Source organism: Bos mutus, unplaced genomic scaffold (assembly GCF_027580195.1).
Source record: "Bos mutus isolate GX-2022 unplaced genomic scaffold, NWIPB_WYAK_1.1 CTG384, whole genome shotgun sequence".
Lineage (NCBI taxonomy): Eukaryota > Metazoa > Chordata > Mammalia > Artiodactyla > Bovidae > Bos > Bos mutus.
This window is the reverse complement of record NW_027219870.1, coordinates 1-24,141: the sequence shown is the minus strand read 5'-3', so window position 1 is coordinate 24,141 and position 24,141 is coordinate 1. Positions and strand designations below refer to the sequence as shown.

General features: G+C 39.0%; 1 protein-coding gene across 1 annotated transcript in view; it reads left to right on the top strand.

Moving 5' to 3' along the window:
• Positions 1–16,039, top strand: part of LOC102278624 (ATP-binding cassette sub-family C member 4-like) — a gene marked incomplete at its 3' end in the record, with an annotated part of 52,358 nt that extends 36,319 nt beyond the window's left edge. Inside the window, exons 7-9 of the mRNA XM_070366977.1 lie at positions 7,840–7,929; positions 15,342–15,514; positions 15,934–16,039. Of these exons, the coding sequence (XP_070223078.1) occupies positions 7,840–7,929; positions 15,342–15,514; positions 15,934–16,039 (369 nt within the window). The remainder of the gene's footprint in view (positions 1–7,839; positions 7,930–15,341; positions 15,515–15,933) is intronic.
• Positions 16,040–24,141: the final 8,102 nt, after the last annotated feature.

Here is a 24,141-nt window from a genome sequence, read left to right as displayed (position 1 = left end):
ATTTAAATTAAAAAAAAAATCCCTTTCAGGAAAAATGGGAAGAAATTTTCAGCACATAAAATCTATATTTTAAGATTCTCTCTATCTATTAGGTTCATCACTTAGTGATTATGGTAGGAAATAAATTGATGATCAAAACCATGCACAGGAAAAAGAAATACAAAAAGGCAAATGGTTGTCTGAGGAGGCCTTACAAAAAGCTGAGAAAAGTAGAGATGATAAAGGCAAAGGAGAAAAGGAAAGATATACCCATTTGAATGCAGAGTTCCAGAGAATAGCAAGGAGAGATAAGAGAGCTTTTTTAGGCACACAATCAAAGAAATAGAGGAAATCAACAAAATGGGAAAAACTAGAGATCTCTTCAAGAAAATTAGAGATACCAAGGGAACATTTCATGCAAAGATAGGCACAATAAAGGACAGAAATGGCATGGACTTAACAGAAGCAAAAGATATTAAGAAGAGGTGGCAAGAATACACAGAAGAACTATACAAAAAAATCTTTATGACCTGGATAATTGTGATGGTAGGATCATTCACCTAGAGCCAGACATCATGAAGTGTGAAATCAAGTGGGCCTTAGGAAGAATCACTATGAAAAAAAAAAATAGTGGAGTTGATGGAATTCCAGCTGAGCTATTTCAAAGCCTCAAAGATGATGCTGTAAAAGTGCAGCACTCAGTATGCCAGCAAATTTGGAAACTCAGCAGTGGCCACAGGAGTGGAAGAGGTCAGTTTTCATTCCAATCCCAAAGAAGGACAATGCCAAGAAATGTTCAAACTAATGAACAATTGTACTCATTTCACATTCTAGCAAAGTAATTCTCAAAATCCTTCAAGCTAGGCTTCAACAATACATGAACCTTGAACTTCCAGATGTCCAAGCCAGGTTTAGAAAAGGCAGAGAAACCAGAGATCAAATTGCCAACATCCACTGGATCATAGAAAAAGCAAGAGAATTCCAGAAAAACATCTCCTTCTGCTTCATTGGCGACACTAAAGATTTTGTGTAGATCACAACAAACCGTGGAAAATTCTTAAGGAGATGGGAATACCAGGCCACCTTATCTGCCTCCTGAGAAACCTGTATGCAGTTCTAGAAGCAACAGTTAGAACCAGACATGGAACAGGAGACCAGTCCCAAATTGGGAAAGCAGTATGTCAAGGCTGTATATTGTTACCCTGCTTATTTAACTTATATGCAGAGTACATCATGTGAAATGCTGGACTGAATGAAGCACAAGCTGAAATCAGGATTGCTGGGAGAAATATCAATAACCTCAGATACACAGATGACACCACCCTTATGGTAGAAAGCAAAGAGGAACTAAAGAGCCTCTTGATGAAGGCAAGAGTGAAAGTGAAAGAGGAGAGTGAAAAAGCTGGCTTAAAACTCAACATTCAAAAATAAAGATCATGGCATCTGGTCCCATCACTTTATGGGAAATAGAGAAACAATGGAAACAGTTAGAGACTTTATTTTTGGGGGCTCCAAAATCACTGCAGATGGTGACTGCAGCCATGAAATTAAAAGAAACTTGCTCCTTGGAAGAAAAGTCATGACTAAACTAGACAGCATATTAAAAAGCAGAGACATTACTTTGTCTACAAAGGTCTGTATAGTCAAAGCTTTAATTTTTTCAGTAGTCATGTTTGGATGTGAGAGCTGGACATAAAAAAGGCTGAGCACTGAAAAACTGATGCCTTCCAACTGTGGATGTGGAGAAGACTGTTGAGACTCCCTTGCTCAGCCAGGAGATCAAACCAGTCAATCCTAAAGACAATCAGTCCTGAATATTCATTTTGGAAGGACTAATGCTGAAGCTGAAGCTCCAATACTTTAGCCACCTGTTGTGAAGATCTGACTCATTGGAATGACCCTGATGCTGAGAAAGATGGAAGACAGGAAGAACTCAATGGAAATTAGTTTGAGTAAACTCTGGGTGATGGTCCATGGGGTGAGAGAATTGGAGGTGACTACACGACTGAACAACAAGAAGAGCAAAATGAGTTTAAATTTCCAAGATTTATGTTTTGATTGTACCCATCTCTGAAATGGGCCAGATGAAATTAGTTTTGGAAATAATTAGCACGTCTGCAAATTACTTTTATGTCCTTGGATGAAAGTATCTATAAATGTGCCCTGTTGATGCTTCTTGATAAGAAAAGTTTGTATGTGTGTGTATATAAAAGTACTCCATAAATAAAGATATAACACCAAATGATTCTTGGCTCTGCAAGTAATATTTTAGCAGTACATGTGAGCAAAGACTAAACATCCCTTGACATCACCAGGTTTTGGATTTGTTCCATCAGTTTCCATCCTACGTTTGGGCCTGCTCTAGGTACACACTCCAGAGAGTTTGCTTACAAAACATTATTAAGCTTTGTATCCACCAACCATTGTAAATACAGAACATTTATATGCTTTTATATCCAATGTACAGTAATGGTTGACTCAAGAGAGAGAATCTGAAGAGATCTTGCAATGTTTTAAAGGTCCAAGAAAGTCATTCAGGAGGCAGCCAGTGATAGAGTGTTTAAAAGTGTAGAACACATGTATACCTGTGGCGGATTCATTTTGATATTTGGCAAAACTAATACAATTATGTAAAATTTAAAAATAAAATTAGAAAAAAAAAAGTGTAGATCAAGTATAAACATGACCCACATTTTTATTTCTGCTCTGCCTCATATGACTATGGGGCCTTGATGAAGTCATTCAGCTTCTAAGGTTCATCATCCTGGTCCTTAAACCAGTTCTAGGAATTACTGCTGCACAGATTTGCTGTAAAGATATAACTGGATAAGAAAACAGTTGTGGCCCATTTCTAGTTCTTAGGAATCCTCAGTCAGTAGCACCTATTACCATCCTTAAGGATCAGGGCATTGAACTTTCCAGTGTTACTTCTAGTTAAGTGAAAAGAGTAACACATTCTGGACTGATTTTGCTACTTAATTTCTGTTTATATTTTTGTGGTTTTGGGTGATTTTCTTTACATTTATTGTTTATAGTGTAAAGCACATTGTTAATATAAATGTAAAGAGTGAAGGGAAAGAAAATTAGCAAAATAGGAGTTTTAGGGAAAGGCAAAATAGAAAAATCTGTCTTTTCAATAAGGAACAAGAGGAGAGACTATCACTTCCTTTTTATCTTTTGATTTCTGATTCCCATCTCATAATGTTCTTTCCTGACCGCCACCCTGTACCCACTTATACTTTCCAGTCCCCCATGAAGATCTCTGGTATTTTTTTAGCCCTCCTCACATTCTTGACTATTTTCTTCCTCTCCTTGAGGACAGGGCCTCTGTCTCTAATTTCTGCTGCTCTAGTGTTTGTTTCAGGCTCTGAGAGGTTATATAGGTATTGATAATAATCCCTAACATTTGTGGAGTCCTTAGCTCTGGGCATTGGTGATGGACAGGGAAGGCTGGCATGCTGCAGTCCATGGGGTCACAAAGAGTCGGACACAACTGAGTGATTTTCACTTTAACATGTTTTACCCTCTTTCTCTACCATCTCCCACTTTTTGCTCAAAAGAATTCTATGGTTATCCTTATCTTACAGATTTTAAATCTGGGGCACTGGAAACTTAACTTACCAAGCGGCAAAGCCTGGACTTCAATTTAGAGAGATTCCAAACTCCAGAATCCAGCAGGGCAAAATCTGATACTGTGGTTACTTAAAGTTACTTGTCTCAGAGCAGAAAACTTAGGATCCTCTTTCCCCAAACAAATAGGAAGCAGTGATCCTTGTTTTCTCAAGACCTTGATTTAGTAGTCCTAGCAAGCTGAGCTCAGACTCTGCAAAGGGGGAGCCCAGTGCTGTTTCTTTGAGTTGCCCCACTTAGGTGATCCAGGTCTGCATCATCTTCCCTGACTCCCTCTGCCCTATGATCCTGTGAGCAGCAGCAGCTTCCAGGATGGTGTCTCTCTCCCACATCACTATTGACCCCATCATGAACAGGTCAGAAATGGGGAGATGTGACAGCAACAAGGACTTGCCTAGGAATCAGAGGCAGGGGAGTGGTGACATAGACAGTCAGTCCTGGAGTTTTAGGGGGAACTTTCAAAGACAAATACTGTGTAATCTTAGGAAGGTACTCCTCAATTTGTGTTCAAAATTTCAGGAAAAAGCAAAATATGAAAGTACTTCTTAGATAATTTCCTTAAGTGGAACAGGTATCTGAAGTCTGTGCATCCTTTGTGCTCAGAATGTGAAGCAGTTAAGTATATTCCCCAGAAAGAACACCAAAGTGAGATTGTATTTACGGAGTAGCTGCTTATCTGAAAGGATCTGGAAAATGAATTTCAAAACTTCTTTGGATGATATTCTACACATAGAACTCCTTATCCTATTGGCACAAATAAGATGTTTTCAATTGAAGTGAGACTGCTTGTGAATTCATTATTTATGATTGTAGCCTAAAGGTTGGCACAGATCAACAGCATCTTTATTGTGGTTACATAGATTTATTTTTATGTTTGATGGGTTTTTTTTTTTCTTCTTCTTTTAAATCAAAGCAAAAGCTAAGTATTTTTTACACAGCCCGTTCTGCTCTTTGGTATTTCCATTCCCTGAGTTTTCTTCAGTAGGCTGAAGAAGGTGAATCAGAGTTGTTCTGACTTCTCTGATATATTCTAGATATACTTTAGTAGAGGACAGTTTCTTGCTTTGGGACTGAAATGATGAGGATAAAGACTGTGCTTTATCTGCCTCGTTTGTAACCACTTGTATGGTTTTTGTCTGGGCCCTGGGTCATTTTAACCTTCAGTTAGTGGGTAGGGTGTCTTTTCAATATAGTTTATAGTCATTCTTCCAGCAGCATATACAAAGGTCCAGTAAGACTGAAGTTTTCTGTCTGCGGTTGTGTTGAGGGGTTATCAATTTATTGCACTAAACGCTCTGATTCAGAGTGGCTATTTTTGGGTCACACGTAAAATGACTTTGTGTTATGTTTGTAACAAAGGAAAAAGTCAGTACTGAATATGACACAATGAATTACATTTTAAAAAGTATAATCTTTAAATCATAATGAAAAAACAGTTTTGAAACTAATGTTTCATTTAAATTGTTACATTGAATAAGAATGTTTTCCTGACTGTTTTGCCAGCCAACTCTTATTCAATGAGGTTTATTTGTACTTTCAGGAAAAAAAAATGTAGTGTATATTTACATGAAGGTTGTGTGACCTACTGTTGCAAGAAGGGGGACCCCTTCCAGGGCTTGAAACTGGGTTCTTGTCTAACACTCAGAAATGAATTGTCCGAGGAGACATATGTGCTGACAAAGCAAGAGATTTTATTGGGAAAGGGCACCCGGGTGGAGAGCAGTAGGGTAAGGGAACCCAGGAGAACACCTGTGCCATATGGCTTGCAGTCTTGGGTTTTAAGGTGATGGGATGAGTTTCTGGGTTGTCTTTAGCCAATCATTCTGACTCAGAGTCCTTCCTGGTGGTGCATGCTTTGTTCAGCCAAGATGGATGCCAGAGTGAAGGATTCTGGGAGGTGGTCGGACATGTGGTGTCTCATTCTGACCTTTCCTGAATTCTTCTGGTTGGTGGTGGCTTATTATTTCCATGTTCCTTACCAGGACCTCCTATCGTAAAATAACTCATGCAAACGGTTACTATGGTGCCTGGCTAAGGTGCACGGTGTCAGTCAGTGTGCTTGCAGGTAGTAATGAGGTTCTGTGATGCAGGTCATCTGACACACAGGTGAGAGAAGTGGGGACCAGCTGATGCAGACTCAAAGGTAATCTCTACATAGACAGAGGAGCCTTCAGTTCAGTTCAGTTGCTCAGTTGTGTCTGCCTCTTTGAGACCCCATGGACTGCAGCACACCAGGCTTCCTTGTCCATCACCAACTCCCAAAGCATGCTCAAACTCATGTCCATCGAACTGGTGATGCCATCCAACCATCTCATCCTCTGTCATCTCATTCTCCTCTTGCCTTCAATCTTTCCCAGCATCAGGATCTTTTCCAAGGAGTTCTTCGCATCAGGTAGCTAAAGTATTGGTTTCAGCTTCAGCATTGGTCCTTCCAATGAATATTCAGGACTGATTTCCCTTAGGATGGACTGGTTTGATCTCGTTGCAGTCCAAAGAACTCTCAAGAGTCTTCTCTAACACCACAGTTCAAAAGCATCAAGTCTTTGGCCCTAAGAGAAGCCTTGCTGCTAAGTCGCTTCAGTCGTGTTAGACTCTGTGCAACCCCATAGACGGCAGTCCACCAGGCTCCCCCATCCCTGGGATTCTCCAGCCAAGAACACTGAAGTGGGTTGCCATCTCCTTCTCAATGCATGAAAGTGAAAAGTGAAAGTGAAGTCGCTCAGTCGTGTCCAACTCCTAGCGACCCCATGGACTGCAGCCTACCAGGCTCCTCCGTCCATGGGATTTTCCAGGCAAGAACACTGGAGTGGGGTGCCATTGCCTTCTCCAAAGAGAAGCCTTAGGCCCCCGTAATTGACATTCTCTTTGCATGTGCGGAGATGTTTCATTCACAGATGTGGAAAGGTTCCAGATCCTGGGAAGGCTGTTTTACCAGTAGAGAAAATAGCCTGCTTTATTCTTCAGTGCCAGTGTGAAACTATTTAATAGTTCTGCTTTGAGGCACAAACCTGAAAGGTTATGGCTGTGAGCTGTGAATGGTGTCAGTATTCTTGGCTTCCAGAGGAGAGAATTTCAATCCAGGACCAAAGACAGCCACTTTTGACCACTCAGAGCTTTTGTGTAGCAAAGTTTTTAAATGTAACAGGAGTATAGAAAGCTTCCAGCAAAAGGTGCTGGAAGGGAGGGCCTAGGAGAGTACCCCCTTGCTAGTCTTTAGCAAGGCATTATATATTGTTAGTGAGCTGCTAATCATAGATAAAAGAAACACAAGGCTGGCTGAGAGAAATGCACCAGGCTCCTCTCCCATAACATACATCCTGAGAGAGCATCTGCAAGAGGGGAGCAGTCTCCCACTGAGGTATCTCTGGGTGAGATAAATTGTATCCATAAAGCAGTTGACATTAGTTTTTAAAGAAAAACAGGTTTCTAATAAAGATACATTGTTTCATTAACATAGCTTAAGACAGGATATTCCCTTGAGCAAGATATACTGTTTTGCTGAGCAGATAGGAGCTGGAGGTTTGAAAAAGTTAGTTTTAGATAGTCCCCATAGCAACACAGGATTTGAGAAACCTCCTGCTATGCCAAGGAATGTGCCTTTTTGCCTTCTCCCCATGTTTGGAGACCCTGGCCTCCATATCTGCCTGACTATTAACCCTTTCAAACCTCAACTAATCATGCTCTTGCTATTTCCTAGTATCATACCAGAATTGACAGTTTATCTAGTGCTGTTGGTGTATAATTTATCAAATAATTATATCCTCATTTTTTTTATTAGGTAGGTATTACCAGGGAGGCCTTGAAAAAAATCAAATCTTCCTTTCTGTTCTTCAGGTTTTTCTTAAGGTGACACACCTCAGCATTCTTTTGTTACTGTTCAATGGTCAAGTGGATATTTTGCAGCACAGTTTATACAACTGAAAATTATTTTAGAGATACTGTTTTTGTAAACAGGCATTTACAACCTTATTATTAAAGATTTTAATATAAATGTATTTATTTTAATTGGAGGCTAATTACTTTACAATAATGTATTGGTTTTGCCAGACATCAACATGAATCTGCCACGGGTGTACATGTGTTCCCCATCCTGAACCCCCCTCCCACCTCCCTCCCAATACCATCCCTCTGGATTTCAGTGAATTTTGATTTTGTTCATTTTAATTCTGTAAATACTGGAATAAATGGATAAAGTGGACTAATAACATTTACTTATTTTCGGTTATTTAGGAGCCTGTTTTATTCATGGAAACAATGAGGAAAAATCTGGATCCTTTTAATGAACATACAGATAAGGAACTATGGAATGCCTTAAAAGAGGTAATTTATTAAATGTTATTAGTTTGTTAGCATCAGTATATGTGTGTGTACATTTATAGCACTGCAGGCAATTAAAGGAGCTTATCCATGTAACTGACTTTGTTTACCTCCTAGCAGAATATTGATGACCTGTGTATTGATTTTGATGGAAAGCAAGAATATAATGCCTCATATTTCCACTGTAGCTTTTCCCCTAGAATCCAAAGCAACTAGACACATTACCTTGTCTTTGTGTTATATTATATTCAGTTCTACAGCCGTGTTTGACACATTGGGACTTCATGGACTGCAGCATGCTAGGCCTCCCTGTCCTTCACTATCTTCCAAAGTTTGCCCAGGTTCATGTCCATTGCATCTGTGATGCCATCCAGCCATCTCATCCTCTGATGCCCTCTTCTGCTGTCAATCTTTCCCAGCATCATGGGCTTTTCCAATGAGTTGGCTGTTCATATCAGGTGACCAAAATACTGGAGCTTCATCTTCAGCATCAGTCCTTCCAATGAGTATTCAGGGTTGATTTCCTTAAGATTGACTGGTTTGATCTCCTTTTTGTCCAAGGAATCTTCTCTAGTACCACAGTTTGAAGGCATCAATTCTTTGGTGCTCTACGTTCTTTACAGTTCAGCTCTCACAACCATACGTGACCCTGGGAAGACCATAGCTTTGACTATAGCAGAGCACTAAATTAGATTTTTAAACTATGGGTTCAAATTCTATTGGTGACCTAGTGAATTAATTACCCTAATTACCCTGTAGTATTTATTTTATTCCTCTGGTATTAGGGAACATTTACTAAGTGAAGACAATAATAGCTTTTCACTATTAACTGAAAGATAAATGAGATGATACTACTAAAACAGTGTGATGTTTCATAAGTGTTTATAAGGGTAAATTATACAGTTGGAATGTGATAATAATTATATATTGACTGCTATTTTAATGCTGCAGAGTAAATGCAAGTAACAGAACCCTGGAGCTTTTGTGATGTTTTTATAGTTTTAAGTTCATTTCTAGAAGATGTTCTATTTGTGTAGTGTTTCCCTTTGGACTACTTCTTTGAATCTCCTCACCATTTCATGGAATGGATTTTGAGTGTTAAGGTGTTGTTAGTTGGTATATTTTAATAAAATTAGAAAAAAAAAAAATGCTATATTTTTTCACATATAATATATAAAAAGCATTCTAATAAAAGTGTGGAAGTTTAACCAAAAGAAAAATTTGTGTATTTGCCCCAGTTTTTAAAATTGATTCTAAGCAACTTATGGCAGAAAATGTATCTCAACCTCTAAACTATAGACAGATTTTAAACCTTCATAGGACTTAGCTCAGTTTTCTGCTTTTAAAAAGTAAGCACTTAATAAATACTTAATGTTTGATTGATCTCTTCAGTTCAGAGAAGCATGGCTTATTTCTCTCAAAACAAAAATGTTTTTTTTTTTCTCCTACAAATCCCAGTGACACAGTGTTGTTGTTTTGAATTGGTACTTTTTGTCATTTCGTGTCACCCTTTCAGGGGTAGCTCTCAAATCTGTAATACACAGATGAATTTGACTGTGAGCAAGCTGACTTGAAGGCCTGATAATCTCCTGCCAATATTTATGGTTTCTGAAGGATGTCAGCACTGAGTCTCACACACCCACCCTGCTTTCCAGCAACTGTGAGGATTTCATGCTCTTAAATCAGGTCGATTGCTTCACCTTCTACTTGAGAAGCAGTGGACCTCTGATTCCGTTTAAGTCAGTGAGTCTTTCTACAGTGAAATTCTAGAAGAGAAGAGGTAGGAAGAGCAGTTATAAAGGAAGATGGGGGATCCACTTCTACTGGACTCAGAGGAAAGATTTAATGATGAAATTAGTACACACCTTTCAAAACACTAGAAATATTGGTAACTTATTTTCCAATTTGTTTCCAAGCCTGAGATCTCTCTTCACAGATCCTCCAGTAGTAAAATTACTATAGAATTTTAGAGCACATTGTTCCATGGACAGTGAAGAAACATTAATTGGAAGATAAATCCTTTGAAAAGCTATCTTAGAACCTGGATATAACTTATATTTAATTCATCTGTAGGAGCCAAAATCAAAATAAAATTTAGTAGCCTCTGAATTCTAATAATGATGAAGTGCTGGAAGTGGTAGACAATACTAAGATCTACCTTTAAATAAAGTACATTTGGAAATTTCTTTTTTTTTTTTTATTTTATTTTTAAACTTTACATAATTGGGTTAGTTTTGCCAAATATCAAAATGAATCCGCCACAGGTATACATGTGTTCCCCATCCTGAACCCTCCTCCCTCCTGCCTCCCCATACCATCCCTCTGGGTCATCCCAGTGCACTAGCCCCAAGCATCCAGTATCGTGCATCGAACCTGGACTGGCATCTCGTTTCATACATGATATTTTACATGTTTCAATGCCATTCTCCCAAATCTTCCCACCCTCTCCCTCTCCCATAAAGTCCATAAGACTGTTCTATACATCAGTGTCTCTTTTGCTGTCTCGTACACAGGGTTATTGTTACCATCTTTCTAAATTCCATATATATGTGTTATTATACTGTATTGGTGTTTTTCCTTCTGGCTTACTTCACTCTGTATAATAGGCTCCAGTTTCATCCACCTCATTAGAACTGATTCAAATGTTTTCTTTTTAATGGCTGAGTAATACTCCATTGTGTGTATGTACCATAGCTTTATTATCCATTCATCTGCTGATGGACATCTAGGTTGCTTCCATGTCCTGTCTATTATAAACAGTGTTGCGATGAACATTGGGGTACACGTGTCTCTTTCCCTTCTGGTTTCCTCAGTGTGTATGCCCAGCAGTGGGATTGCTGGATCATAAGGCAGTTCTGTTTCCAGTTTTTTAAGGAATCTCCACACTGTTCTCCATAGTGGCTGTACTAATTTGCATTCCCACCAACAGTGTAAGAGGGTTCCCTTTTCTCCACACCCTCTCCAGCATTTATTATTTGTAGACTTTTGGATCGCAGCCATTCTGACTGGTGTGAAATGGTACCTCATAGTGGAAATTTCTGTAAATAGAAATAAACATGAGTTTATTTCACAAAGTGAAGTGTGTGGTTTCCATATGCCACTTCCAGAAGTGGTCCTGTTACTTTAGTGGTATTTCTTAGGGAGGAATCATCCCATCATTGTATTTCTCTAGGAATTGTTCCTTTATGACTTTTATGTGATATTCTAATTTTTAGAATATCTACTAAATCTTTCATTGATAAACATGAAAATGTCATAAAGAAATACTTCCTAGGGGCGGCTGGTCGGAGGTGTCTCGGAGCTAGTTCTTCCCGATCTCTGTTCCGTGGGTCGACACCGACGTGCATTTCGAGCTCTAGGCCGGCTCTGGGGGCACGCGCTGAGATGATGCTGAGAGGAAACCTGAAGCAAGTGCATATTGAGAAGAACCCGGCGTGCCTCCGCGCTCTGGAGTCGGCGGCCGGAGAGAGGGACCCGGCAGCCCTGGCCCTCGCGCTGATAAAAAAAAAAAAAAAAAAAAAAGAAATACTTCCTATAGTAACAGAGTGATGAGATGATTTGTCAGTCTAAGAAGTATAACTCAAGCAAAAAGATCAATTTTTAGGTGGATTCTGTTCAGTTCAGTTCAGGCACTCAGTCGTGTCTGACTCTTTGTGACCCCATGAATCGCAGCATGCCAGGCCTCCCTGTCCATCACCATCTCCTGGAGTTCACTCAGACTCACGTCCATCGAGTCGGTGATGCCATCCAGCCAACACCCCCCAGTAATTGGTTTATAAGTGATGCAGAACAAATGGAAAATGTGAACCCTAACTCAGAGTCTTTCTGAGAGTAGGAAGGCACCACTACGTTTTCTTCTTTAAGAACTTCAGTTAAAAGTAAAAGAAGTTTTTTAAATTTATTTTTAAATCCTTAGTTCTGTCTACTCCTTCCTCCTTGACTGATCTGGACACTCAGAAGGGAGACAGTTTTATGAATGCTGCCCATCCCACCTTAGTTGTTTTTTTCAAGGTATTCTGAAAATAATTTTTTTCATGTAATGATAAATAGCTTACAGTAAATTGAGGAAAGTTCATCAGAAATTAATGCCGATTGGGACACCTAAAAAGCAAGGGCAGCTCTACCAATATAACATGAGTAGTACCTGAAGATGAAGCACTTTATCTCTCAAAGGTTAAGGAATCATGGTAAATAAAACTCTGAAAAAGAAGGGTAGTCATGTTGATGTATCACAGAGACCACCACAACATTATAAAACAATTATCCTCTAGTTATAAAACAAATAAACAAACCAAAAACTCTTGAAAATAATCAGCAGCATGTTGCTTCTGTTAAAAAAAGAAAACAGCTTTATTTCTGGAATAGACAACTAAGGATGGCATATTTCATAAGGCATGAAAACTGTGAAGAAATAACCCAGTTATGTTTGACGTTGATAATATCTCTGTTAGGACACAAGTGTATCTCATCATACAGGAAACCAAGATTCAAAATCTGGGTGTCAGCAGCCTGTGCATCAGGAATCACATGATTCAATCCTGACTGTAGAGAAAGCTCACACACCCATTTTCTGGGACCTTGTATTTAGGTGAATGGACTCCCCCTTTACTTCCTTTACTGCTGGTCCTGCTCTAGTAAAAGCTCTTCTCCATCTGTTGATTGTATTTCAGTGTCTCTTCCAACCCACACCAGCCTTTCTTTTTGAAGAGTAGGAAGATTCTACAAAATATGGAGACCATCTGACATCTCACGATCTCCTGTGAGGGGCATTGGCACCTGGCTAGTAGATACAGTATATATAGTAGGTTACTCTGAAATCATGATAATAGAAGTGGTTGTCTTATAAATTCAGATTATTACTTTCAGTTTTGCTGTAGCTTATTACTTTCCCAAGCTCAAGAACAATCTCAAGCATTTTATACTGAGATATATAGTTTTCAAGAGTATTCTCTCTGTTTTCCTTAAATTATAACTTTTAAAATGCCTTCCACAGTTTACATTATGATGTTATGTTATCTTGGAGCCAGTTAATTGTTAGAAGAATATATTTTTTTACACTTCCATTTAGTAAGAAAATAGTATTATATGTAAATTATCTGTGTGGATTTGTTTCCTAATTTATAGGAACAGATGTCACAAGATAAGATGCACTTATTGCTTCATTCATACATCCAACAAATATTTATTGAGAGACCTTTAGACAGGCATTGTTGTAGATTCTAGGATCATCACAGTCATCAAAATTGATAAAGTCTCTACCATTTTGCTTAAACTCTTGTGGAGAAGATGGAAAACCAGTCAATGCATGTGTAATAAGTTCTCAGTGCTGATACATGTAAAGAAGAAAATAAAGCAGAACATGAGAGGCCAGCTGACAGCATTATTAATAATAGACAATATATGTTTATTTCTTTGTATCAACCACTACAAACTCTACACATACTGATTCATTTTATACTCTGACGATGTTAGCAAGTACATACCTTTATTATTTCATCTTCATGTTAGTCTCATTCTCACAGTCTCAGAAAGCAGTGTTTACTGGCAAACATTTTCACCTCACAAAAGCCTCAGTCCTATTAGGCCAAAGTGGAAAACCTGAAGGAAAGTAAAACAAAAAACAAAACAAACAAACAAACAAAAAAAACAGCTTAGTGATGAAATATCCAAATTGAGAGCAAGTGTGAGATTATTTCCTTAAAGTTAAGACATCAGTCTTATGAAAGACCAATTTGATGTACAAAGATTACTAATGTCAGCTCAGAAGGAAAAGTGATAAAAGCTTTGCCACTGTCACACCTTTGATTAGTCCCATCACTGGATGCAGATGTATGAATTTGTTTCATAGATAGAATACTAAGTCCTCTTCCTTGTAATGGAGGAAAGGGGGTGACTAAGCTGACATCTTCCTTTTTATAATATAACCACAAGCACTTGTATCACAATCCAAATCTTACCCTTTAGATTCTGTAAATATCAATACCATACTTAATCCTAAATCAGAATTCCCTCTTTCTGAGCTTGAACTCCATCAGCAGCATAATTCAGGATCATATTCATAGAACTACTCCAGCATTTAGGACACCATGAAAATGTTGCCCTGTCATCCCTAGTGTTTTGTTATTTAACACTGTAATTCTGGGTCCCTGCTCACTGGCCATCACTCATCAATCTGTTGGTCTCTTAATCTGAAGTATATTTACTTTTTGTTCTTTAACTTCAAGCATAGTATGGGTTTGGTTCTTATTCCACAATATTTCTTCAAAACAAATATTCGTTGAAATGACTCCTACCAACCAGTGACTTTCAGATTATCTCTGGCAGTTAAAAGTTTGTTTTATTTAATCTTATGATTACAATTTTTTTTTTTTTTGAAGGATAATTGCTTTACAGAATTTTGTGGTTTTCTGTCATACATCTACAAGAATCAGCCATAGGTACACTCATGTCCCCTCCCTCCGGAACCTCTCTCCCATCTCCCTCCCCAACCCACCCTTCAGCCTATTACAGAACCCCTGTTTGAGTTCCCTGAGTCATACAGCAAATTCCCATTGGCTGTCTATTTTACATATGGTATTGTAAACTTCTATGTTACTCTCTCCATACAACTCCCCTTCTTCTTCTTCCCCTCCCCTCATGTCCATAGGTCTGTTCTCTATGTCTGTTTCTCTGAAACTGGAGCCTATTACACAGAATGATTGCAATTTTTTCAGAGTAGATTAATATACACACCACCCATACCCATGGTCTGGGGGAAATAAGATGTTATGTTGTATGCTGTTTTTCCTGAGTTTTCTCACTGCAAAACATTTATGATACTGAAGAAAATCCAGTTGACTGGTAAAACAAAGATGGGATTAAATTTGGGAAGGAACCAAAGCCAAAGTAGGTTCCAGGTTTAATAATATATGAGGTACAGTTTTCCATTGTTTGAATTTGTATTTTTTTAAACCTTTAGCTCTTCCAAAATGGTAAAGTACTGATAATATTATATCTTTAGAGACTCATACTTCCTACAATAATTTTGTTAAAAATTTTTTTCCCTTAGTGTACTAACACCTAGGCAAAATATACTTTGGGAAAACTGTAAAGATCCTTTTAACTTTTCTGTTTAGATCAGATTGGGAGAAATAGCTTCATTTCTTGAGAGACTTCCTTAACTAATCCCTGGTGGAGTTTCTGGTGGATGTCCTATGGCAGGGATAGGGGACACTGAGATCTTTCTGTCCTGAGTTGACTCCACCATCTTTCTCAGTGAACACTCCTTGGAAGGAGCTCTCCCCATCAGGTGGCTGTACATGTAAGAGATGTAAGAGATATAAGAAATCCTGAGGATATCAAAACTCTAATGTATGAGGCTTCTCTGCTTCAGCAGAAATTTGTGTAGGAAAATGTTCTTCTTTCTGTATCCACAGGTACAACTTAAAGAAACCATCGAAGGTCTTCCTGGTAAAATGGATACTGCCTTAGCAGAAACAGGAGCAAATTTGAGTGTTGGACAGAGACAACTCGTGTGTCTTGCCAGGGTTATTCTCAAGAAAAATCAGATATTGATTATTGACAAAGCCACATCGAATGTGGACCCAAGGTGAGGGGCTGAGGTCCATGAAACCTGGAATCTGAATTTTAAATGTGGTAAATGCAAAATGCTTGATGATGCTTAAAAATGTTTTCAAGTGTTCTCTTTGTCCCAAAGATATCTCTTGATAAGATTAATTCTAGAAACTAAAGTATGTTATATGGCATTAATATTGTTATGAGACTTCCTAAGAGAGCAAAATTCCTAAATCTAGCTTCTGATAATTTCAAGGGAAGAATATTTCCCATTGCTTTATGAAAAATGGTAAATTTGTAAGTAGACTTTTTATACTTAGTTTTTCAGAAAAAAAGATTAAGTCATAAAGCATGGATTTTTAAAAAAATATCATTTTTATATATAATATTTTTTTAAGTCTTAAGTCTGCTTTTCCTGTCTTTACTAACTAAACTGATCTTCTTTGATTCCAGAACTGATGAGTTAATAAAAAAAGCAATCCATGAGAAATTTGCCCAGTGCACTGTGATAACCATCACACACAGATTGAGCACCATTATTGACAGTGACATGATAATGGTAAGACCCTTACCTGTGGAATTTCAGTTATTTAGATTTTCATTCAATTTTGCAAAATATCCTTCCTTGAAAAACTTTATAGGAACCTCTAATAAGTTAACTTTCTCTTAATTTTTCTCCATTCCTGACAATAACTCAAGTACTTACCTATACCTTCAGAATGTGCTATTAAATAATATATCCAATAATTTCATATTTTCACATTAAAAATTTATTTACACTGTCATTTTTCTTAAAGATGGCCAACCATGAAAATATTCCAAATCTAAGATAAGTCTCCATATTTCAGAGTAGTAGAACATGGTCATTTTTACTATGCCACAGTTGTTTCATTATTTTTAGATTCCCAGAATCAAAAAATGAGACCTTTGGGAATTTCCTGGCTCTCCAGTGATCAGGACTTCATGCTCTCACTGCCAAGGGCCAAGGTTTGATCCCTGGTTGGAGAACTAAGATCCCACAAGCCACATGGCATGGCAGATTTTTTTTTTAATAGCCTTTTATAAAGAACTAAACAGACATTTCTCCAAAGAAATATATAGATGGGTAACAAACACATGAAAAGATGCTCAACATCACTCATTATCAGAGAAATGCACATCAAAACCACAATGAGGTACCATTTCATGCCAGTCAGAATGGCTGCTATCCAAAAGTCTACAAGCAATAAATGCTGGAGAGGGTGTGGAGAAAAGGGAACCCTCTTATAATATAGCCTATTATACAGTGTGAAGTGGGAATGCACACTAGTATAGCGACTGTGGAGAACAGTGTGGAGTTTCCTTAAAAAACTGGAAATAGAACTGCCTTATGACCCAGCAGTCCCACTGCTGGGCATACACACTGAGGAAACCAGAAGGGAAAGAGACACGTGTACCCCAATGTTCATCGCAGCACTGTTTATAATAGCCAGGACATGGAAGCAACCTAGATGTCCATCAGCAGACAAATGGATAAGAAAGATGTGGTACATATACATGATGGAGTATTACTCAGCCATTAAAAAGAATACATTTGAATCCATTCTAATGAGGTGGGTGAAACTGGAGCCTATTATACAGAGTGAAATAAGCAAGAAAGAAAAACACCAATACAGTATACTAACACATATATATGGACTTTAGAAAGATGATAATGATAACCCTGTATGTGAGACAGCAAAAGAGACCCAGATGTATAGAACAGTCTTTTGGACTCTGTGGGAGAGGGAGAAGGTGGGATGATTTGGGAGAATGGCATTGAAACATGTATAATATCATATATGAAATGAATTGCCAGTCCAGGTTTGATGCATGATAAAGATGCTTGGTGCTGGTGCACTGGGATGACCCAGAGGGATGGTACGGGGAGGGAGGTGGGAGGGAGCTTCAGGATGGGGCACACGTGTATATCCGTGGTGGATTCATGTTGATGTATGGCAAAACCAATACAATATTGTAAAGTAATTAGCCTCCAATTAAAATAAATAAATTTATATTAAAAAAAAATATTACCAGGAGGCTGTTGGCTAAAGTTGAAGAATTTCTGAGCTGTTGGTGTCAGAGGAGAAGAAACGGCCTTGTGAAAAAGACAAAGTATTTTCACAGAAAATATTTAATAAAGGAAATATGTCACATAGCAATTGGAGGGCTAGAAATGTTAGAAACACAGGGTTAATCATTTTAGCAGGCAGCTACTATGTCCTAGGACAAATCTCCAGACCCAAGTACTCAAGAGGATAGGCCCTAAAGAGTTGGTGCTCAGACCTCCATGGAGCAGTCACTGCTCAGTTGCTGGTAATATTTGTGGAGGAGCAGGATGGGGCTGGTTCTCCACATGCTAATGGAACCTGGAATCTGGAGTCAGGTCCCACTGCTGAGGTGATGCTGCAGAATTAGCAGAAACTAAATAATCTGTTTGCTCTGTGATTCCCTCTAGTGCTCCCTACTGGTAGGATCTAACAAAGAGCCAGCTGGCCAAAAGTGAAAGTGAAAATCACTGAGTCATGTCACTTCTCTAGGTCAGAAAACTGGAGAGGGTAGCCTTTCCCTTCTCAAGGGGATTTTCCTTTCCCAACCCAAGGATTGAACCTAGGTATCCTGCATTGCAGGCCGGTTCTTTACCAGCTGAGCCACAAGGGAAGCCCAAGAATACTGGAGTGGGTAGCCTATCCCTTTTCCAGGGGATCTTCCCAACCCTGGAATCGAACTGAGGTCGCCTGCATTGCAGGTGGATTCTTTACCAAATAAGCTATCGGGGCAAAGTGTTTCTGAAATGTGATTTGCAAAGAGCCAGCCTCTGCATCACAAAAGAGTGTAGAAAGAAAGTTAGGTCAGTTCTAAGAGACTATAGATAAACAACTAGCAAGTCTCTTAAATAGTAGATCTGGACTCAGCACACAGAGCAGGCTCTAAGCTTTGGTGGTTGGATATCTGTCTAGTATCTTTCATGCAATTTTGATTTGTTCTTTTTCCTCAGAAATTTAGTATTTCCTTCCTTAGCTTTGTTTTCCTCCTTCCTCCCTCCCTTCCTTTTTTCTCTCTTTTTTCTACCTCTCTCTTTCTTTTTTTTCCCTCTGTTGCTGAATTTCAATAAATCTTAGGATGTGGATTTATAAAATGACAAGGAAAATCATTCCTTGAAGAGAAATCTTTGGCTGCAAATAAGCCCTCAGGAATTCAAGTTGTTTTCAAGCTAATTCCCAGCCGGTGGAAACAAGCTGATCTTAACTCATTTTACAGATGCTAACTGCTGTCACATGATCCTGCAGTATCCAGTGTTGCTGATTAGAGATGAAGTAAATAGATAAAGAAAGCCTGCATAGTGCTTAAGAAGCATCAGAGTTAACTTTTATTTCAATGGTTTATACCAAACAGGTTAGTCAGTATATACTCAGTTTAGTTCAGTTCAGTCGCTTAGTCGTGTCCAACTCTTTGCAACCCCATGAACCGCAGCACACCAGTCCTCCCTGTCCATCACCAACTCCCGGAGTTTACCCAAATTCATGTCCATTGAGTTGGTGATGCCATCTAACCATCTCATCCTCTGTCATCCCCTTCTCCTCCTGCCTTCAATCTTTCCCAACAGTATATACTAAACAAGTAATAATCAGTAATAAATGGTCACTAATACTCAAAATTCCTTATGTCCAGGGATAACGAAGCTGTCTCTACTGACTTGTTTAACAGTTCCTGGAATATCACCTCCCTCCCTACTCCCCATGCATTGTCAGGTGGGATCACCAGTGGGGACACTGAGTAGATACCAGACTGTCAGCCCTGAGGCCATGCCTGTGGCCTCACTCCTCCAAACTGGTCATACTTAGGAGTGAGCTCTGGAGAGGCAAACGACAAAAGTGAGGCATCTGCAACCAAAGGGATGCTCTAGGTTCCAAGCAGTGTCTGGTCACCTGAACTAAAGCATCTCAGTCGGAAGCAGGCCTCTCCTACAGAGTTTTGTGAGGGACCTGGTGACATTCCAAGATTTTAGGACAGTGACTTTGAAATGCCAACAAATTTGTTTAGCATCAAGCATCCTTAGTCCTTTGTTTTTGTTCTTGAATGCTAATTTGAAAAGTAACCTTTTATTTCTACTCTTTATCTGTCACTTTGTTATTCTCATGTCTCAGACTGTATTTTGCAGACTGCCCCCCAAAGGCATACTTCTTTCACAAGGAATGAATGATGCTGTAAAATTTCCCCTTTGAAACCTTTAGTGAAGCTTTAGCGGCAGCAGCACAAAGATGGCTTGATCTCTGGTGCAAATAAATTCTTTGCTTCTAAATGTACCCTGGAGATGTATTTTTGGGTTTTGGCATTACAGCATTCATGGAAGCAGCTTCCTGTTACTACCTAATTCTTACACATGCTGGCACCTTGGAATGTAGCATCTCTGGTAGCTCAGATGGTAAAGAATCTGCCTGCAGTACAAGAGACTTGGGTTTGCTCCCTGGGTCAAGAAGATCCCCTAGAGAAGGGAATGGCAACCCACTCCAGTGTTCTTGCCTGGAAAATCCCATGGGCAGAAGAGCCTGGTGGGCTACAGTCCATGGGGTCACAAGAAGTTGGACACAACTGAGCAACTAATACTTTCACTTTGGAATGTATGATTGGTTAAGGAAACAGTAAAAAATGACAGCATTTGGCAGACGTGTCAGTTGCTTAGTTCTGAGTCTTTATCTATCTGTACTTGATCCATAGTTGTAAATGTCTAGTTCACAAGTAGCTCCTTAATCAATCATCTTTGTTGCCATTATCAAAAGATGTCCATTTGTTAAATATTTTACTTACCAGTCAGTTCAGTTCAGTTCAGTCGCTCAGTCATGTCTGACTCTTTGTGATCCCATGGACTGCAGTACTCCAGGCCTCCCTGTCCATCACCAACTCCCAGAGTTTACTCAGACTCATGTCCATTGAGTCGGTGATGTAACCTCAGATTTTTCCCTGTTTGTCAATATGTTCAATAAGTCCTTAACCTAGTTTTACAAAACAATTTACAGCCCGGCCCTTCCCCACCTTTCTAGTTTTGTCCCTCTCTGCTCCCCCGCCTTCCTTCACAGCTAAAACCACACTGATGGTCTTTCAGGTCTCCAAATGCAGTCTCTTACAGTGTGTCCTTTCTCAACTGTTGGTGGCTTAGACTAATGTCCCTGCAGTGGAAATAGTGAGATGGCTGGGTTTAGGATAGACACTGAAGAGGAGCCAAGTGATGGACTGAACGTGGGATCTGAGGGAAGAGAAGGGAAATACAAGGGTTCTCTTTGGAGCCTGTGATGATGACCTTGTTTTCCATGGTGACCTTGCCCTTCACTGTGGAGCTGACCTTTCTGTTTCTGTTTTGGGAGACCTTCAGTTTAAGGCTCTCTGGTCAAGGTCATCAGTGATGTCATAAGGAGATCCCAGTAGGAGATGTAAATCTGGCCACTTGTTTACATCTTGGTCTGACCTGGTTGCAGTTGATGACTCCTCAGGGCTGGAGAATCATTCTCTGTTCTACACCCACACCGGGTGTAAACCTTGTATTATTTTCTAGAGCTTTGGATTACCAGTCGACTTTCAATCAGCAAAAGCACCATAAGTATTGTTCTTTTTCAAAACTTTGACTTTCAAGGCACCTGTTTTTCTTGATTGATTTAGAAATACAGGAATGTGGGGAATGGATAAATTAGGAATTTGGGATTAATAGATACACACTACTACATATAAACAACAGGACCTACTCTATAGCACAAGTAACTATTTTCAATATCTTGTAGTAACATGTAATAGATAAAAATCTGAAAAAATATATAATCTGTCTCTATATATATTTATATATGTACAACTGAATCACTTTGCTGTATACTTGAAACATTATAAATCAGCTATACTTCAGTTAAAAAAAAAAGTAAAAAGAAATATAGGCATATCTTGTTTTACTGTACTTCACGGATACCGACTTTTTTTTTTTTTTTTAACATTGGATGTTTGTCACAACCCTACATCAAGTAAGTATATTGGTGCCATTTTTAAAAAACAACATTTGCTCACCCCAAGTCTCTGTGTCACATTTTGCTAATTCTCACAATATTTCAAAGTTTTTCACTATCATTACTTTTTTATGGTGATCTGTGACCAGTGAACTTTAATATTACTACTATAACTTACTGAAAGCTCAGATGATGTTTAGCATTGTTTAGCAGTAAAATATTTTTAAATTAAGGTCTGCACATTGTTTGTTTGTTTGTTTGTTTTTCAGTCACAATGCTATTACACACTTGATAGGCTACAGTGTGGTATAAACTTAACTTCTTTATGCTCTGGGAAACCATAAAATTTATGTGACTCTTTATTGTGATATTCACTTCATTGTGGTGTTCTGAAACTGAACCCGCAATATAGCCAAGTTTCCTTTCTGGAATGCAAGTGATTATCTGTTCCAAAAGCTTTGAGGACATAAGTTAAGTTAATGAGCTGTAAAGCCTAATGCTCTAGAGGGCAGGGAGCCAGCCTAGGGGAGTGACTGGGTAAGTGATACATACTGATGAAGGGCATAATCAACAGTGTTGTCCCTATGGTCATATATTTCCAAGTGCTTTTGTTGTTGCGCAGTCACTCAGTTGTGTCTGACTGCCAGCCCATGGACTGTAGCATGCCAGGCTTCCCTGTCCTTCACTGTCTCCCACAGTTTGTTCAAACTCATGTACATTGAGTCAGTGATGCCATCCAACCATCTCATCCTCTGTCATCCCCTTCTCCTGTTGCCCTCAATCTTTTCCAGCATCAGGGTCTTTTCTAATGAGTCAGCTTTTTGCATCAAGTGGCCAAGTATTGGAGTTTCACCTGCAGCATCAGTCCTTCCAACGAATATTCAGGGTTGATTTCCTTTAGGATTGACTGGTTGGATCTCTTTGCTGCCCAAGGGACTCCCAAGAGTCTTCTCCAGCACCACGGTTTGAAAGCATCAATTTTTGCTCACTCAGTCTTCTTTATGGTCCAACTCTCACATCTGTACATGACTACTGGAAAAACCATAGATTTGACTATATGGATCTTTGTCGGCAAAGTGATGTCTCTACTTTTGAACACACTGTCTAGATTTGTCATAACTTTTCTTCCAAGGAGGAAGCGTCTTTTAATTTCATGGCTGCAGTCACCATCTGCAGTGATTTTGGAGCCCCAGAAAATAAAATCTGTTACTTTTTCCGTTGTTTCCCCATCTATTTGCTATGAAGTGATGGGACCAGATGCCATGACCTTAGTTGAATGTTGAGTTTTAAGCCAGTTTTTTCACTTTCTTCTTTGACTTTAATCAAGAGGTTCTTTGGTTCCTCTTTGCTTTCTGCAATTAGGGTGGTATCATCTGCATATCTGAGATTATTGATATTTCTCCCAACAATCTTGATTCTAGCTTGAGCTTCATCCAGCCCAGCATTTCACATGATGTACTCTGCCTATTGGTTAAATAAGCAGGGTGACAATATAAAACCTTGAGGTACTCCTTTCCCAATTTGGAACCAGTTTGTTGTTCCATGTCCAGTTCTGACTGTTGCTTCTTGACCTGCATACAGGTATCTCAGGAGGCAGGTAAGGTATTCTCATTTCTTTAAGAATTTTCCACAGTTTGTTGTGATCCACAGAGTCAAAAGCTTTAGTGTAGTCATTGAAACAGAAGTAGATGTTTTTCTGGAATTCTCTTGCTTTTTCTATGATCTACTGGATATTAGAAATTTGATCTCTGGTTCCTCTGCCTTTTCTAAATCCAGCTTATACATCTGAAATTTCTTGGTTCATGTTCTGTTGAAGCCTAGCTTGGAGGATTTTGGGCATGACCTTGCTGGGTTGTTAAATGAGTGCAATTGTGTGGTAATTTGAACATTCTTTGGAATTGCCCTTCTTTGAAATTGGAATGAAAACTGACCTTTTCCAGTCTGGTGGACACTGCCAAGTTGAGACATGCAAATCAAAACTACAGTGAGATCTCGTACCAGTCAGAATGATGATCATCAAAAAAATCTACAAATAAATGCTAGAGAGGGTGTAGAGAAAAGGGAGTCCTCCTACGTTGTGGGTAGAATGTAAATTTGTGCAGACACTATTGAAAAACTGGAGGGATTTTCCTGGTGGCCCAGTGGTAAAGAATCTGCCTTCCAATGTAGAGGACTTGGGTTCAATCCCTAGTCAGGGAACTAAAGTCCCACCTGCTCGGGCGACTAAGCCCACACACCACAACTACTGAGCTCGTGCATCACAATGAAGATCCCTCATGCCACAGCTTTGACCCAGCACAGCAACAAACAAACAAATGAAGAAAAACTATGAAGGTTCCATAAGAAGCTAAAAACAGCCCCTGTGTGATCCAACAATTCCACTCCTGGGTATATACTCAGAGAAAAACATGGATACCTGCACCCCAGTGATCACTGAAACACTGTTTACAATACTTAAGACATGGAAGCAATTCAAATGTCAATTGACATATGAATGGATAAAGAAGATGTGATACATATATACAATGGAATATTGTGCTGTGCTGTGCTTAGTTGCTCAATGGTATCCGACTCTTTGTGACCTCATGGACGGTAGCCTGCCAATCTCCTCTGTCTGTGGGGATTTTCCAGGCAAGAATACAGCAGTGGATTTTCA